The 19,271-nt window shown below is 39.9% G+C and overlaps 1 protein-coding gene and 1 long non-coding RNA gene across 21 annotated transcripts in view; one reads left to right on the top strand and one right to left on the bottom strand.

Moving 5' to 3' along the window:
• The window catches only part of LOC116579757, a 48,646-nt gene extending 46,593 nt beyond the window's left edge, over window positions 1-2,053 (top strand). For all 3 annotated transcript variants that reach the window (XR_004281405.1, XR_004281404.1, XR_004281410.1), the window contains one exon: window positions 1,946-2,053. This is a non-coding gene — a long non-coding RNA (uncharacterized LOC116579757). The remainder of the gene's footprint in view (window positions 1-1,945) is intronic.
• CHL1 (cell adhesion molecule L1 like) overlaps window positions 1-19,271 on the bottom strand; it is a 215,213-nt gene that overhangs the window by 38,588 nt on the left and 157,354 nt on the right. For all 18 annotated transcript variants that reach the window (XM_032325323.1, XM_032325409.1, XM_032325314.1 and 15 more), the window contains 4 exons: window positions 15,016-15,200; window positions 8,400-8,531; window positions 2,715-2,855; window positions 2,048-2,159 (listed from right to left, as the gene is read on the bottom strand). In XM_032325323.1, the coding sequence (XP_032181214.1) occupies window positions 2,048-2,159; window positions 2,715-2,855; window positions 8,400-8,531; window positions 15,016-15,200 (570 nt within the window). The remainder of the gene's footprint in view (window positions 1-2,047; window positions 2,160-2,714; window positions 2,856-8,399; window positions 8,532-15,015; window positions 15,201-19,271) is intronic.

Genomic DNA, 19,271 nt, shown 5'->3' with positions numbered 1-19,271 from the left:
GGGGTTTTACCTTTTTCCCAGAATGGGTCCTAGCCAAGGTGTATATCTGATCTGCCCAGACAGACTGTGGCTAGAGGAAATTCAGTCCATACTCTATGTTTCTGCTGTATTTCTTGTAGCTTTAAGGACCGTTTTTGCATCTGTCCTCACAGCTTAATAAATATTTTCTGGTATACTGACAGTGAACTCTTTAGTTAATGATCGCTTCAGGGTACTAAATGGGAAAGCTAGTAATTGAAAGAGATAATGAACCTTCTGAACCTCCTGCCGTCCTGGGGGGACATTGGTCATTCAGAGATATTACAGGCCAGGAAGTAGTTCCTGTCCTGTGGACATGGATTACATTTGCCCTTATCAACCCAGAGTCATTTTCTCCTACATTCATCCATTTTCTGAGCATTTGCTGCCAAATCTTGATTTACCCAGTACACTGCACAATAAGAGGCTCTGCTGGAACCAAAAAAAAAAAAAAAAATCAGAGGGTAAACTCTGGCTGCCATTCACGTAGGACTTTCCAGAGCTCGGGACTAGGGTAAGGCCAGTGAGGCACTTGCCTCAGAGGCAAAATGTAAGGATTGCCAAAAAAATCTCAGAACTCAAGATAAATAATGTTTTATTTTATTTTACTTATTTATTTTTTAAATATTTTATTTATTTGTCATAGAGAGACTGCACAAGCAGGGGAAGTGGCAGGCAGAGCAAGAAGCAGGCTCTCCGCTGATGTAGACTCAATCCCAGGACCCTGGGACCATAACCTGAGCCGAAGGCAACCACTTAACCAACTGAGCCACCCATGTGTCCCAAGATAAATAATATTTTGATGGAATATTTTTAAAAAATAAAAGCATTTAGGGGCGCCTGGGTGGCTCATTGGGTTAAGCCGCTGCCTTCGGCTCAGGTCATGATCTCAGGGTCCTGGGATCGAGCCCCGCAGCGGACTCTCTGCTCAGCAGGGAGCCTGCTTCCTCCTCTCTCTCTCTCTGCCTGCCTCTCTGCTTGCTTGTGATCTCTCTCTGTCAAATAAATAAATAAAATCTTTAAAAATAAATAAATAAATAAATAAATAATAAAAAATAAAAGCATTTAAAAAAATCCACGATGAGCAAAATATCCAATCTTTAAATAAAGACGGGATCTGACCTGTACTTGCCTCTCCTTCCTCGCTCTAATCTCAGCCCTGCGGAGCCATGGCAGGCTTATTTAGGAACAGTGCTTCCAAGCTTCTCTGGTGAAGTAAGATATATGGCAGATCCACAAGAGGTATCTGGACTTATTACACCAATCAATACATTGAAATAAAATTCAAAAAACGTGTTGGAAAAGTTTTAAGCATATGTGTTTGGAGACGAATACATGCTTAGATAATTATTTGGAAAAGACCCAAAACGATAACAAAAAAGTACGGTTAAGTCTGAACAGCACAGGTGTAAACTGTGTGGGTCCACCTGTATATGAATTATTTTCAATTAAATATATTGGAGAAATTTTTGGAAATACACAACCACCTGAAAGAACTCACAAACTGTGTAGGCCTAGAAATACAGAAAAACATTTAAGAAAAAGAGCTATTATTATAACAATATAGTATGTGATACATATAACATATGAAATGTGTGTTGATCAATTATATTCTGGGTGAGGCTTCTGGTCAAGTGTAGGCTATTAGTAGTTAAGTTTTGGGGGAGAGAAAAGTTTTCAGTTGCAAGGGGGATCAGCCCCAACCTCCACAATGTACAAGGGTCAGCTGTGATAGATGACATTCGATAAACCCATAATGAAAAACCAAATCTATCTGTAAAATCGTCTTGGTAATCACTTCAATTCTTTGCTTTCCTTTGTAAGCAGAAACGGCTCTTCCTAATCTCCCCAGGAGAGAAAAATCCTACACATCTAGTCAACAGTTTCGGGAGAGGGAGGTAATTAAGTTTGCTCCCTTATTTCTCAGAGGCACTGGCCACATGTAACAGCGGCCTGTCAAATGATGGATGAAGACACAAGGTGAAATCCACCACTGACATTCTCTCAAGAAAACCTTGTACCAGCTTACCAGGACACCGTTGCCTCAGGTGAAGCAAAGAACTCGCAGTGTAAGAAAGCGCTGTACCCAACCACCGTTGCATAGTTCTCTCCATCCTCGGTTTGTATCAGTGGACGGACATCTATTTGAAAATGACATAAATGCGGTTGTCAACGTTCATGTAAAAAATAATGTGCACACCTTAGGTTTTTCTGTATCCTAGTCATATTAACAGAAAGGAAAGACAGCTGAATACTGCAGTATATATTCCTGAATTAGAAAAATATCCAAATTCAGTCCATTTTTGAAAGTATAATTTTAGAGGCGCCTGGGTGGCTCAGTCAGTTAAGAGTCTGACTCTTGATGTTGGCTCAAGTCATGATCTCAGGGTCATGAGATCGAGTCCTGCATCAGGCTCTGTGCCGAGTGGGTAGGCTGCTTAAGATTCTCTCTGTCCCTCTGTCCCCTCACCCCACTCGTGTGCTTACACGCGCTCACACAAACACACACTCTCTCTCTCAAAAATATAAAGAAAAAAGAAAGTATAATTTTAGTATGGAGGCCAATGCCCAAATGTAAGGTGAAAGGTACTTTGATGATATTCCTCCCAAGTTTTATGTGTCCAGAATTCAGCCTACTGGTGGGCATGACCTTGAACGTCTTCCCTTAAGAAACAGCAGGTAAACAGTCCGCTTACCTACAACGTCGATATTGGCATTGGCAAGGATAGTGCCGTGGACATTTGAGGCTTCACACTGGTACACAGCAGTGTGATTCGGTTGCAGGTTGGTAAAACTGATTTCCCTGGGGGAGACAACATCACCAGCAAATGGATTTTCTGCAAGAGATTAAAGAATGTCAGTTTGATAAAAAATAGGACATAAAATATTTATATGCCATTTATTAAATGTGTCACACAGTATTTATATTTTAAGACCAGTTTAGGGTGAATAATAGTTCACTGAAGCCAATTTGTAGAATTTCTTTGCATCAACCATGGGCTTTTCTTTCTAGACTCTTCTCTAATTTCAATCTTCCTTCAGATTAATATTTATTGCTAAAATATTTGTTGATCTCTAGCTCACTGCCTCTCCCTATCCAAACCCATAAATAAAATGTCAGATTTTCTGTTCAGCACTCAAGTCCCACTATAACTAAACCTCACTTACTCTTATATATTTAGGTCCTGATACTGCCAACACAAATCACATGATCAGCATGGAGCCAGCCCCCCAGTCCACCAACACTGGCTCCTTTGTTCCCCATTTGACACTTCTGTTCCTCTATATGATTGTTCTTCCCCATGTCATTTTCTGATCTATATCATGCATTTCCCTTGTCTTGCTTTGCCATTTAACCACTTGGATACACAGCTCATATATTTTGTTTTCTCACAGTAAAGGTAAATACTTCTTGAGATCAGGGGCTAGATTTTCTATGTTTTGGCAATAAATCCAACCAATAAATCCTGACCCAGGTATAATTCTGGAAATATCTTTGGGAAATTAGAAAATCTAATATTTTGAGAACATTTATTAAGGGTCAAAGAACTCTGTTGGAAACAGCATATGCGCCCTCACGAACATGGCTCAGAACCTGCTAGATTAGCACTAACACGGCCATTGTAGAAGGAGGGACTGGATTCTGGAGAAATGAATGACACGTGCCAAATCCTGTGGCCTTGTTATGACACTACAAACAAGCAGTGTAAAGGAAATATTAGCTAGGAATGATGACTAAGGGGCACAGATGTTAAAATTTTTAATTTAAGTAACATTACAAGGGGCACCTCATTGGCCCAGTCAGTTGAGCGTCCAACTCTTGATTTTGGTTAGGGTCATGATCTCAGAGTCGTGAGATCAATCACCACGCTGGGCTGAGTGTGGAGCCTGCTTAAGATTGTCTCTCCCTCCCTCTGCCCCTTCCTGCTCTCACTTTCTCTCTTTCTAAATATAAATAAAAATTTTTTAAAAACCTGAAAAAAATAAATGACATTACAAGATTATCAAGAAACCTAATTTTTTTCCTTATTGTGTGTCTATTTTGTGTGTGTGTGTGTGTGTGTGTGTATTTTTTTTTTTAAGATTTTATTTATTTATTTGAAAGAGAGAACATGAGCAAGGGGAAAGGGCAGAGGGAGAAGCAGACTCCCCGCTGAGCAGGGAGCCCAATGTGGGGCTCTGTCCCAGCACTCCGGGACCATGACCTGAGCCGAAGGCAGAGACTTAACTGACTGACCCAGGAGCCCTTCTTGTGTCTCTATTATACAAAATAGTGACTATACTAAGTTTTGGTTTATAGAAAACATAGAGTATTGCTTATTAAAATAGAAGATTTTTTGTATACATTTGGTAGTCAAAAATCAATAAAATTTTACACTTGACTGTGAACTCCACATAGACAGGACCTTGTCTGTGCATTGTATACAGTTTCCCCAGTGCCTGCTTTTAAGGCACAGAGGAGACAGCCGGAAAATATTTCCTGAAATGATGGAAAACCATTTATGCTGGGTGGCATTTTATTCCTAGAAGGTCTTTGTGGTAGGCAGAGTAAGAACCCCCAACAGACACCCATGTTCTAATTTCTACCACTACAAAATATTATACCTTCCGTGGCAAAAGGGACTTTGCAGAGATGATTAAGGACCTTGTATTGGAGGTATTATCCTGGATTATCTAAGTGAGCCCAATGTAATTATATGGCTCCTTACAATCAGAGAAGCTTCCTTGGCTGTGGCCAGATAAAGGGACACGGGGCTAGGATAGGATGGTCAGATATGCAATGATGCTGACTTTGGAGATGGAGAGTCATTTGCCAAGGATTGTGGTCTATCTCTAGGAACAAGAAAAGGCAAGGAAAGGGGTTCTCTCCTAGTCCCTTCAGAAGGGAACACAGCATGGCTGATACCCTGAGTTCAGCCCAAGGAGGGCTCCTAATCTATAGATTGTAAAATAATACATGTCTACTGTCTCAAGCCACTAAATTAGTGATCATTTGTATAGCAAGAGTAGAAAATTGGTACAAACCTGAAGGGCAGGGTTTATTTCTTGAGAATGACCAGGATGAGTTGTTCTTTGATGTTCTTTAAGGCTGCAAAGGACTGAACCTCTGACTTGATTCTGCATGCCCACATGGACACCCAGATCTACAACTTTCAGACCTTACCCCATCGTTATCTTTAAACTCCTTATGTCATCTGCCCATGGTAAACCCTCATTCAACAGCATTACAAAAAGAAGAAATGAAACTATAGCCTCAGATTTGAGATGATCCAGAGCTAATAAGCATGGCTCCATGCTGCCTTTCAGGAGAGGTATGGCAACTAGAGAGCATTGCTGCATTCGGGCCAAGGATAAAAGAGCTCCTGGTATTCAAGAAAGCCAGTTCTGCATCAACATCAAGCAAAACACCTAGTGCTGTCTGTCATCAGTTGTCTTTGGTCAGCTCAGTGGGTGAGAATGCAATAAATATGGTGGGAGAAACTTCAGCTCTGACACTTAATCATTTCTGGGTTCCATGTCTAGCTCTAAATATACTGGGGTTGTGTCCTCAATCAAGTAGCATGACCTCCCTGAAACCTTAGTTGCCACATGTGCTAACTGGAGAATAAAAAGAATAAAAATAAAAAAAAAAAATCTCTTCTGCAGGGCTTCTAAGAAAGCTCACAGATACTGCATGCAAAGTATTTTAAAAAGTTTAGGACTGTTACCAGTAGTTACTAGTAACCTGTTTCATTGAATTTTGAAATACTACATATAAAGGATACAGAATTGCTAGACCTATAAGCTCAGAGAGATTTCAGATCCTTTAGTTAGCCCACCATCACCAAGCATCCCAACCTATAGATGGTTACAACCATTTGCAGGGGAGCAAGGAGGGCTGTGGTCAAGAGCTGTGGAAGGAACACTGACCTCAGACTGTGAAGATGTGGCTTTGGTTCTATACCTGCCATTATTCAGCTGTGCTGTCTTGTGTAAGTTTATTTTCAGCCCTGACCTCCCCATCCAGGAACAAACCTACTGGCTCTACTTTGAGAAGACATCCAGAACCTCACCATTACTACCACCAACCTAGCCCTCAGCTCTAGGGTCTTTCAGGCCACTTCTAGCTGGAGTAGTCCCGCAGTCGCTTCTCCATTCAGTGGTCAAAACAATCTTTTGTTAATAGATTAGATCACATCATTCTTGTGCTCCAGACCCTCCATGTGCTGCCCATCTTATTTACGACAAAACCACCAGTCTCCAGTCAGGCTTTCACCTTGATATGCATGATAGGGCCCCTGTACCTGCTGACTGATCTCACATCCTAGCATTGCCCACTCACTCAGCTTCAACCACCCCGGACTCCTTGCTTGAAATCAACACTCTGAACACACCTCAGGGTCTTTGCACTCACTGACCCCTTTACCCTGAAAGCTCTTCCACACATATTTCCGTGGCCGCCTCCCTTGCCTCCTTCAGACCTTCTCCTTAAAGGTAAATCAGCACAGGGGGCTTACTAGTATTATCTTAAAAGAAAGTAGCAACTCTAGGTCCTGAACTATTACACTCAGCCCTTACTCAGCTATTTTTTATTTACCACACTAAGCACACGTTTATGTGCTTATTCATCTATTGATTGACTCTCCCAGCTAGGTTCATTTTATTCACAGCTACCTCCCAAGCAATAAGGCCAGTCAGCACCTGGCACAAAGAACGCGTTCAATAAATATTACTGAATGAAAGAATCAATCGGTTAAATATGAATAATTGTCCCTCCATTAAGAATGTTCATTTGGGGATTCAAAGCAATATGTGAATGTCCTTCATAAACAGTCAAGTGCCATTCAGATATACAATTTTATGATTTTATGGTCCAGAGAATCTGCATTCCTTATTTCAGCATCCTCAACATTCTTTATAAACAACAATTGTTTTCATTTCCCTCGGATCTACCTCAAGTCTCTTCTCTCATTTCTTAGTCTGCTCTCTTGAGGAGATGGCAAAAAAAAAAATCTCAAATTTGAGGATATTAATAATGAGGGTGAAGGTTTCCTGAATGCTTGCTATATGACAACAATAACAGTAAACAATAGTTTAGGAGTGTCCCTTTCCTGAACATTCTCTGCATGGTATTTTCTTTAATCCATATAACAACCCAAGAGTTGCTGCAATTTTTACGCCCATTTTACTGATGAGGAAGCAGGTTTTAAGAGAGTCAGTAATAGGCCCCATCACACAACTAGTAAATGATGGAGCCTAGAAGCAAACAGAAGCATTGTGGCCCCAGAGTTTATAAACTACCACAGTGTTCTACAGATAAGCCACTATCCGAGGTAAACCTGATTTCCCCATGGTAAACCCTGATTCCACAGCATTACAAAAAGAAGAAATGAAAGTGGTTGACCTCATTTAACTCATTCAATCACAACCAACTACCATTAGCTCTGTTGTGCTGTTAAAAAACTAAAGCTTTGGGAGAGTCAGTGAACAGCTGGAGATCACACACCTGGGAAGGTACACAGCCTAGATGGGACCTTAGGTCTATGGACCACCTGGATGTCTACCCTGGACATGAGTGGGTCCAGGACAAAAGGGACTTGTGAAAGCAATAGATAACAAAGTAAACACTGAAAATTAAGATAATCACCTGACCAATTTGTTCTATCCTACTTTCACAAAGACATTCAAACTGACCAGACCTCTAGGTTCAAATTGAAGATTTTTGGACTTCTCAGAATTCCTTGCTGGAAATGGTATAGCAACAATCGGTCTTCAGCCTTTATGCATCCCCTGTAGGAGGGCTCAGAGTTGACTGGACAGGGCATTTTCTGGTCTTGGGTACTATTGGAGCTCCACTGAGAACATGTAGGAAACCTGGGGTAGGGGATATGTGTCCAAGCTCTGCAGGTCTCACTGGCCCTGTGAATTCCTCAAATAATAGAGGAGGCCAGCATGACCAAAGAATGGTCAGAGTAGGTGCTTGTGAAGAGCAGAACCCAGGGCAAGGTTGCTGTTGCCTTTGTCTACAGTAAGTCCTGACTTGCAACCTATGCTCTCAACCACTGGGTCACTGCACCTATTTCTCCTCAAGGAGAAAGAAAGTGATGGGTTTTCCTCCTTGGATTCTCTTTCTCATTCATCTGCTTTATTTTTTTAACCACATTTTAATATACAATTAATGTAATGACCCAATGAATACGAATATTATTTACGGCTTCTCCATAAATCGGAGCATAAATCAAAATGCTTAGAAAGACACAATTTTGGATTCCCTGGCTTGTTCTGTCCTGATAGCCCAGCCACTTCCCACCTGCATTTTTATACAAATGCAGGATGTTCGACTATCAACCATCCCAGCGCACCGTTGCCTTCAGCACTGAATCAGAAGTGTTTTCACTCACTGTCGATTGGGGAGCCATTGACTCTCCACTTGATCGTGGGCTCAGGTTCTCCTTCTGCCTCACATAACAAGATACCGCTGCTCCCAGTGCTATACACACCACTCTGAGGTTTCTTTGTCCAGCGAGGAGGCTCTGGAAGTAAAGTGAAGAGATCATGAGTGATTTTATCCGTGTCAGAAGGTCCAAACATGTTAAGGCCTGTATTTCTATAATGCACCAGCAGATGGCAGACACAATAAAGTGGTGAACGCTAGCTCTTTTGGGTACTTGGCTCTGTAAGGCAAGGTGGGCACTGTTTTTGTGTTATAGGGTGTGTGTGTATGTGTGCATGTGTGATCTAATTTGGACTTTTTGCATGTATAATAAAATCAGCATATATACAATCACTTTATTCAGCAACACATGTATCTATCCCATTAACAGAAAATGAAGGAGGGATAAGCAGATGGTTAAGTTTATTTAGTGCTGGCTACAGCTTATTTTCAAGCTGCAGCAAGGCATCTGAAAAGGCTGATATTCAATAAATGTATTTTCAGAATTTTTAAATGAAATTAGAATGTTCAGCATTTATCTTAAATATTTCCTAATGATTTTGTAGCATTTATATATCCGTATTTACTTATCTATCTTAAAAATTTGGGAAACATGATTTTCCTAGAGATTATTTTTTTGTAAGGCAGGGAGAAGGAAGCCTAAAAGCAATATTTAGCTTATTGTCCTCAAAACAATGGAGGAAAAGGTATATTTAAATTACTTGCATCTTCACACGCCCTAATGCTCCAATAGTATAATTCTAAGTGGTGTTTCAGGACAAAAAGATACATTTGTCTTTAGTGCAAATATTACTGTCCTACTTTGTCACCTTAAGTTTATTACTATGTCAGAAGTGAATAAAAGATTTAGATTAAAGTGTGGATGGTTTGGATAATTTGATTCCAGGAAAAAAATTGCACAATACCTGCGGGTAGTAATTCCCATTAAGTGTTGCTTGGTTATTTCCCCCAAGACATTTTCAGATTTCCATTTTTGTCAAAAAGAAAACTCTTTTAGAGATACATATATGTGTAAAATGAAAAAAATGTCATTTAAACGGCTTTTTTTTTTAAAGTAAAGAGGAAACAAAAAGATTATGTGAAATGAAAATGCCTATGAATGCACCAAGAAAAACAAAAATATACAAATAACTCTAGCAAATTCAAGTCCAAGCAACAGACATGCCCTAGTAATTATTCCATGGGGTGTGGGCTTAGTTACAAAATCTTAAATTAAAACTGTGCATTCATAATCTACAATCTGTAAATATTTAGTCAGGTAGGTTAAAATGCAAACATTCAAATTATAAACTGCATATGACTCTCTGAGATGTGTGTGTATGCTCATTTTTTTTTAAATTTTTATTTATTTGACAGAGAGAGAGATGACAAGCAGGCAGAGAGGCAGGCAGAGAGAGAGGAAGAAGCAGGCTCCTTGCTGAGCAGAGAGCCCGATGTGAGGCTCGATCCCAGGAGCCCGAGATCATGACCCGAGCCGAAGGCAGCGGCTTAACCCACTGAGCCACCCAGGCGCCCCATGTGTATGCTCATTTTTGATGTTATTGTTACTTTTATCTTTTCAAACAACCACAATAAAATTAAGCATTTGCGCTAGAGAAAAAAGTTTCATGAACATGAAAATTTCCTTGTGTACAACAGCAAACTAAGACTATTGTTCTAAGAGCAAAAATTAAACGTAAGAGCATAAATCGTAGGGATATAATGTACAGCATGTTGACTATAGTCAATATACTGTATTGTATATTTGTATTGCTAGGAGAGTAGATCTTTAAAGACCTCATCACAAGAGAAAACAACACATTTGTCACTACATGGCCATGGATGTTAACTAGACTTAATCTGGTGATCATTTTTTAATATTTACAAATATTGAATCATTATGTTATATACCTGAAATTAATGTTATCAATATTTAAAATAATTAAATAAAGGGACGCCTGGGTGGCTCAGTTGGTTAAAATAATTAAATAAGAAGATCATGTGATGATGACATTTCCTTAAATATACACGCATAAGAAAATCAGGATTTTATTTGTATTGTCATCCTACAAATATCATTAACACCTAGGTGTCCATGTTAAGCTTAAGTTATCACCCTATCCAACTCTCCTTGCGGACCAAGGACTGAGCCTTGAAGACGCCATCTAACTTGCTCAGTGTCACCAAGAAAAGAAGCCCCATTCTTCTTTTTTTTTTTTTTAAGATTTTAATTATTTATTTGACAGAGAGATACAGACAGAGAACACAAGGAAGCAGCAAGCAGAGGGAGAGAGAGAAGCAGGCTCTCCGCTGAGCTGGGCGCCCAATACGGGACTCGATCGCAGGACCCCAGGATCATGACCTAAGCCAAAGGCAGCCGCTCAACCAACTGAGCCACCCAGGCGCCCCAAGAAGCCCCATTCTGTGTTCTTGCCACTCCATGGATCTGCAGACCTACAAACTGAGCAGCATTGAGATCCGGTGTAAATGTGATGTTATTCCTAGTTAATTACTGTTTTATTAATTTGGACCACTGATAGAAACCAAGGCCATATCGCTTTACCGACTTCCACTTTGTGCTTCCAATCCAAGCTGCCCTGACATTTATGCCCCGGAGGCTGATACCAAGATTTTGTATATTCAAGAAATCATCACTAATCTTCACCTTCCCCCTTTCGGAGAAGTATATATATATATATATGCATGCTTGGACATTTGTTTTTATACTTCTCAGATAAATGAAGAGCCAGGTGGCCTCTTAGTCTTCCTTGTGTTACCTCTGCTTGGCACAGTGAGAACAGACACATGTGGAGTAATTATGAGTTGAAAGGAAATGATAGGTCCCTCAAGGCTCCAGTGAGAAAGGCACAGGGAGGAAAGGAGGAGTCTTGGATAGGAGGGAACCACTCACTTCTAGTAATTCACAGTCTCATAATCTCATGTCTTGGTTGCACACATTTAGCTGGCTATTCTGTTCACCAAAGAACACACAGTGAGCCTGAGGGCACTGGCTATGGGTCAGGATATTTTTGGCGAGTGAACTAATGCTAGGGACGTGCAGGAAGAGAGAACAAACAAATGTTTTCCCAAGCTTAGAACATGTAACTCTATTCCTGAAGGGTAAGATCTAGTTGAAACGATGAAAAAAATGCTCAAGGAAGGGTTGGGGGGAGGCTAAATTGGAAAATTCTGAGAAACAACATCATCACTGAATCCCATTCTTCTGTCTATTATCTTATGATACGTGGTAACTGACAAAAACTACTTATGTTGAAACTTAACTCATTTTGTCATAATTGTAAATAAAAAAATAATTTCTCTATGCTGTTAAAAACTGAGGTGCAAATGACTGAACATTCAGAATATAATAAGCAAGTTAATTAGAGACGTTTATCACTGTAAGGAAAATGAAGTAACATAAAATAGGAAATTTGGTATCTATGAAACAACACGGAGGCTATTTGCTTAGTAACAGATTCTTAATAAATACCTATATTCTATTAAATCAAAATTGTTAGGTTCATCAAACTTGGACTTAATTGTAACTTTTTAGAAATAACAGCTTATTTGAAAAGGAGGTTTTCTTAAGTATATCAATGAATTGCGTTTGAGTTCATGATATCTTCTCAAGATCATTATGGGTATATAACTATATACAAATATTTTCCCATTACACTAAAATTTAAAAGTCTTAAATGATTCCAAAGTCTACTACATGAATGCTGTTGGTGAGAGTCTTTTTAAATAATTAGCTAAAATGTGATTATGGTTGGGGCACCTGGGTGGCTCAGTGGGTTAAAGCCTCTGCCTTCAGCTCAGGTCATGATCCCAAGGTCCTGGGAGCCCCCAGCTCTCTGCTCAGCAGAGAGCCTGCTTCCCCCTTTCTCTCTGCCTGCCTCTCTGTCTACCTGTGATCTGTCTGTCAAATAAATAAAATCTCTTTTAAAAATGTGATTATGGTCATATTCTGATTTCTGGATTTAGAATATTTAGATGCTATTTTAATATATCTCCTTATTGGATGTGTAATATTTATATCATAGATACCTAGAAAGGAAAGCTGTGCTTAGTTAAGACATCCTGGCTGTTTTTATTATAAGTATTACAGAATTTGAAAATGCTCATGGTTTTCATATTTAGGATGTTGTAACTTAAATTGCAGAATTTGGTGGTGTTTAGTAATAAAGAAAAAATATCACATAGACAGAATACAACATAATATATGCTTAAACACAAATGGGTGTTTTCAGAATGGAATTGATTTTCAAGGTTCACAGTAGCATCATTCTGTGATCCTACAATAACCCATGTTATTTCATTTGAGTTTCTAAACAAGAGACCAAAAAAAAAGGGGCGGGGGAAGAAGGTGCAGGAAAGCAGAAGACAACTGAATAAAATTAAGTTCATCCATGCTTATGATTAATGAGGCTTACATTTACTGCTTTCACACTTAAAAAGAAAGAAAAACTGACTTCTTGAGCCCAATTTGCTTTTCACTTGCATATGTGAAGAGAAAGGCCTAAAACATACAACTGAGGGCACATTTAGTAGCTTCTCATTAAGGAGAAAAGATTAAATGCTCCTGATAAAAACATAATTTACATCTCAATAGTGCTAATAGCTGTTTTATGAATAGTGAGGACAATTCATTCAGGAGACCGAGATTCCTTGGGAGTCCTATAGCCAACATTTTAAATTGCATAATTAAGTTTACATCCTTGATTTTTTTTTTTTTTTTTTGCAACCCTTGCAATTCTTTTGAAAGCTTCAGTCCTACAGTCAAGAAAACCGTGGCCAGATTGTTAAAATATTCAGCTACCATAGCAATGTTCCAGCCATCTGGAAGGATTTCTAATAGTCAGCAACTTGGAGTAAAAGCAGTTAACAATTAGATATGTCTGGTTTGTGGTTATGTGTTTGCGCTGGGGCAGGGGTAAAAGGTTACAGAAAAATATCCCTGTTGCATGGTGTCGCTGAATTAGATAGGAGCATCAAATGATGACTAAAAATATATACACAAACTTCTCAAATCTTCCTCTCTGAATTTCTTTGTGAATAATTTAAAGTCAGAGGAATATATCAGTTAGCAGCTGTTGATATTTACGCGCAATACTGATAAAAATGTGTAATATTTCTCCTACATAGGTTTTGCTTTTTATCAATCAAAGAAAATGATATTCTCATGTCTGGTTTTCCGTTCTTCCTAACTTAACTAATCATATACATCGTGGGCTAGATCATGGAGATGCAGTGTTATTCCAACAGCAGCAGGACGAAAACAATTATCTTAACATTTACTTATAAGTGGGATTTGTGTCTGAGTCTCCATTTTTTTCCCCATTAATTAAAACAGTCAGTCTTTTACTTAGGTGTTCCCTGCACAAACTGAAGGCTTAAGAGATAAACTTTACTAGAATATAAATGGGAACCCTAGAGCATCAGTCCACTAAATAGCATCCTGAAAGAGACGATTCCTTTTACTAGTTAAGCCTACACAGTACTAAGGAAGTACAAATGCAGTAATCAATCCATTAATTTGATCAATACAGTCAACCAAACCGTAGAGAAGAGACCTCGATGTATTCAGACCCACAGAAAGCAGTCTGCGTCAATCAAGTTCATGAGATGCCTGGAGAACTTTTAGGTTCAGGGCAGGAACAGCTCCTGCTGTTATCTACACGGTATGATATGTAGATTGTTTTTAAATGATGACATCATGGCCTACTTGTTTCTGTGAATACAAGAGATGATAGCTAAATCTCTATTGATTAAAAGGCTTGGATTTATGGAGAGGACTTGAATATAATGTGTATTTTCCATCTTTTGTTAGAAAGTTAGTATCTTTAGCACCCAATCTACTCTTTCCTAGTAAGTAATATATTGAATGTCATGTGCACCCAAGATAAGGACAAATAATAATAATAATAATGCACCTAGAAAAGAACTAAGATAATTTGTCTGACACTCTCTTTGAGGAAGAACCTGAGGTACAGAAAGGTAAAACAGGGGTGCCTGGGTGGCTCAGTGGGTTAAAGCCTCCGCCTTCGGCTCAGGTCATGATCCCAGGGTCCTGGGATCGAGCCCCTAATTGGGGGCTCTCTCTCCGCCTGCTTGTCTGCCTACTTGTGATCTCTGTCTGTCAAATAAATAAATAAAATCTTTTAAAAAATTAAAAAAGAAAAAGAAAGGTGAAACAAATTGATCAAGGACATAGCAAGTTAACCATAAGCCTGGGAAACAAGCTCAACATAATACTCATCATAATAATTCCTTCCTTTGTAATGCTACTTCTATGATTTAATAGTATGCACGTTATTTGTTTATTTTAATAAAAAATATATGGAAGTCATCTGTGTTTAATCTCGAACATGACATCTTTTCTTGCCATTTGTCCCTTTTATAAAGTTCTGTGGGACAGATGACAAATCTAGTTCATTGGAGTGTAATATAATCTAGCCCCTATACCAAAATCAGAAGTTTAAATGGCTTACCTGTTCTAACATACAGGCTTTCGAAGTGTAGGTCCACTACACATAGCAATTCACCTTTTTTTTTTTTAATAGAAAAATAAATGGGGAATGTACCTTCTACTGTAACATGAAAATCATGAGTTGTTGATCCTAAGAAATTGTTGGCTGTGCACCGATAATTTCCTCTGTCCCGGTGGGAGACATTCTCTATCTTCAAAGTCTTGCCATAATTTTCTTTTGTTTCTCTTCCTTTTGGTAAATCACCACCTATTTTGTTCCAATCAACCTGTGGAGTTGGTCTGCAAAACAATAAATGAGTGATAAACATTTTTTAAAGTGCAAAATTAAATTCAAAGAGCCTCGCAGGACACACCCCTTAACACATTGTTTTTATGTGTGCACTCAGAGCTCCAGTAAATAAAAATTTGCCTTCCCAGTGCACAGACCTGCACCCCACCACCGATGGTGAACATCAGATTGACTAGGTCTCCTCTACTGAAAGTCCCTTGATTAGTCTGATTCTATAGAAACCAAGCTGCTTCTATTAAGAGGGCTGACTACTTATAATAGCTGAATAGGTGTGGCTAGATTAAAGGGTGGATAATTGGACTTACAGAAATATCATAAGGTTTTCTTCAAATTTTCAGTATTTACAAGATATACTTCAAGTGTGAAATCTCCTTGTGAGGGATCTGAAGTGGATAATAATCACTGCCCTCTTCCCTGTATGAATTTGGAAAACAAGATAAGGTAGGACCCAACAGTAAGCAGAGGAAAGCCATGATATCCTCTTAATCCTAATGAAGCTGATAGTGGAGAACATGGCTCCGATGAGACAGCCAAATGTGTTCACTGGACCTCGAACAGCCTGTTTTAGGTCCAGGTGGGCTCTGCACAGACACGGCCACCCAGGTGGCCTTCTCCCTCTGCTGAGGGAGCAAAGAAGGAATGGACCACATCTCCTTTGCTTAGAAAGATGAGATCACCCAATCAAAACAAACCAAAAAAAGCAAAACCAAAACAAAACTAAAACCAGACTGAACTTATCACACATCAAGAGTATAACTTTCTCCACTTTAGGGAGGAAAACAGAAGTGGGGAATCAAGCCAGTTGGGTTTAAGAAAAATCCCAGTTCATAAAAACTAGACAAGTGGAGAATGGGTGCTGTAAGGGCCTATTTAGCCAGAGCAGCCCCACCCTGGTTGAACTGCCATTTTGTTGTTTATGCAGTAAAACTTAAATTGACTCTGCCACCCCATCCCCGACAGGGGAACTTACTTAAAAACAAGTCCCGGAAACCAGTCCCAGGAAACAAAGTCCAAATACAAGGGTGAGTCAGGCCAGGTGGAGGTATTCAATCAGTAGGGGTGCATACTGGCACCTTTTGGGTGCCAATTCTGACCAAGGTGATAGGCTGGTTCAAATGTCTACTAGGGTAAATTGTAATTCAGTTGGTCACCTAGCATCACTGTGCAGCTTTCTCTGTGTGTTACAACTTCATTGGCCACCTGAGCGTGGCCAGGCCCAACCACATGGCCTTTGCTCTATAAAAGCTAGTCTGTGAAACAGAGAAGAGTCACCCTCTCTGTAAGAGGTGCGGCCCTGAACATTCGGTTTGATTCTTGATGCTTGGCGCGAAATAAAGCTTTGTTTGACCTTCGCTTTGTATCAGTCTCGCTCCTTTAATCATGGACCCATTATTGAGGGACCCAACATTGGGGACCCAACATTGGCGGCTCGTCTGGGATTAAACGATGAGAACTGAGCCAGCATTGTAATTTCTAGGAAAAGCCTCCGGAGGTAAGATCTCAGGATCCTGTCTGTCTGGTTGCGGAGCTCCAGGTATGGCCCACCGGGAAGAAGCTGGAAACAGCCATGCTCCCCAGGGCTGGAGTGGATGCAGGGATGCCCCATCCCTCTTCTGGTAGATCGCCTAGGGGTCTCAGTCCTCCTAGGAGGTCAGGGGGCTGAGAAAACCCCCACCAGCAGCAGGCTCTGGGTGAGGGCCACTGGGTTTGCGGTTGTCTTTGTCTTGTCTTTTTGTAGTCTGTTGTGTTGTTGGTTGTGTTTGAAGGAATGGGGCAAGCAGAGAGTAAGGGGACTCTGACTTTGGTCTCTCTGTTCCTCCTAATAGATGTGGGGCTTCTCCCTCACTCATTTCGTGTGTTTAGGGCTGTAACTGGAGCCAACTGGGGTTACTCTAACTCGAGACAGAGACTTTAAAAAATATTCCCAGGCAGCTGCCCAAACTATCTTTGTATCAGGGACATTCCTTGCCCTCTCTGGCCCAATGGAGACTGACTAGCCCCTCCCCCTTGCTGGTGGGAAAGCGTGGCTTCTGCTCCGCTCTTGGAGCTGATGAGCCCTAGAACTGGGAACCCTTTCTCTGCCTTCTGGTGGCACTTTGTTCTGTTCTTCGCTGTCGGGAAACAAGAGCGCCCCCTGGACCTAACACCCCGACAATGGATCTTTCCACCCGTGTCTCAGGTACACATTCGAAGTGGAGTGAGCCCAGGTGGAACGTAAATCAGTATTTGAACTAAGTTAAGTTTGTTGGGTTTATTAGGATAAACATGTCGTTTGAGTTAACAGTAGTAAATGTGAAACTTTAGAGTTTTTACTTAAGATCAAATAAGCTCGTGTTATTTGTTAAAATCTGTTAAAATCTATTGAAATCTATTAGCAAAGAGATGACTAAACTGATGGTTAATTGGCTGTCTCAAAGTTTTAATGGGTAATTGTTAAAGTAGCTTTCAAAGTCTTTGGTAACCTGAAATTTTAAACCAAATGGGATAAAATGCTAGAGCGCTGGTCTCTGGAACTAGGTCTGTCCTTTTGAAATCTGTTGGCAAACATGTTTTGTGCTTAACTGATTCATAAATTTGCCTTCAAAGAATTCTGTTGTAACAGTTTACAACTGGTTTATATTTAGTCTTTCGTAGAGGATAAGGTATTTCTAAGAGTACAAAATTTTGCTAAGTGTAACTAAGACTGATGGAAATAAGGGAAGCAACTCTGTATGTAGAAAAGTAGGAGATATGTAGAAAGAGAGAAAAAGACCAGATGCCTGATCCTGTTTGAATAAGAAAGAAAGAAAAACAGCCCCGTGGCCACTGTCTGAGCTAGTGGGAGACTGCTCACCTCCCATTAGCCAGGGATACCCAGAGGGGGTGTCCAACCTGTTTGAATCTGAAGAGTGCCGGACTATTTGAATGTGTCTGTATGGCTCTACTGCTTAGGCCACGGAGTCTGAATGGGCTGCACCCTGAGTCTCGTGGGGCATCATATTGCATAACGGTCATCTATTCCAAGGAGTAGCCTCGTCCAGGGCTTATAAGGACAGACCTTAGCTAAGACGCTCCTAAGTCCCCCGAGGGACACAAGCAGGACAGCATCTGAAGGATCCCCCTCCCTTTGTCTGCAACAACATTCACGATGGGAGGGAAACGCTGTAAACTCACTATCTTAAGACTGCATGCTTAAGAATAAAAAAAAGGAAAGACACTGGTATAAAAAAGCTGGTTTTCTCTCTGTTTAAAAGGGCGAAGTTTTCTTAGTTAATTGATCTGTTAAAATTCCTTGATATGCTTAGTTACTCAGGGAGTACTGCTAAACTGATGATAAACCCTGGGTTACATTTGGGTAAATACTGTAACTGCTCTAGAGGTTCTATATGTTTCCTAAAGTTTTAATGTTTTGATAAGGGTCATCACTTGATATTTAACCATATCTATTCTGAGTTTTTTCATTTGTAATTGTTTTAATTCCCTTGTAAGATGGATTCCGTCCCAAAGGAAATTCATATGGGAGACTTTCAGGACAAATACAGGTCTTTGATATGTTAAAATTGATATGTTAAAATCCTGGAACTGAAATGGGTAAGAATTTCCAGAAGTAAAAGCTGCATTCGGACTAAACCAGAATTGTTAACATGGGACTAGATGAACTGAAAGGTTGTAATGTTGTGTCTCTTAATGTTTTAAACATGACTGGTTCTGTAATGTTTGCCCCTCCAGACTAGGGAAACCTTTTCTTAAGTTATCTGTAACTTTTACAGAGATGTAAAAGTACTCATTTATAAATGTATCAAGGCATTCAACTTTTCTAATCTGAACCCTCTGAAACCAAAAGTCTTAGTAAGTATTCTTTCTTCCGTGGCAATCAGTCATTTGCATAAGTTCAATAAGAATCTGTTCTCCTTGTAACAGGACACCATTGGAAACATGGGTTATTTTATCAAGGCTTTGACTGGAATGTCATATTTGAAAAGACTCAGATATGACCAGACAGCTTAAAGGAACGAAACGCTGACTTTATAAAACCTGGAGCCGTAAAGCCTCTTGGAACTGTTGGCCTGATACCTTGCTTA

Source organism: Mustela erminea, chromosome 1, assembly GCF_009829155.1.
Source record: "Mustela erminea isolate mMusErm1 chromosome 1, mMusErm1.Pri, whole genome shotgun sequence".
NCBI classification, from domain to species: domain Eukaryota; kingdom Metazoa; phylum Chordata; class Mammalia; order Carnivora; family Mustelidae; genus Mustela; species Mustela erminea.
Note: the sequence above shows the minus strand (reverse complement) of the source record. Positions and strands in the feature narration are given on the sequence as shown.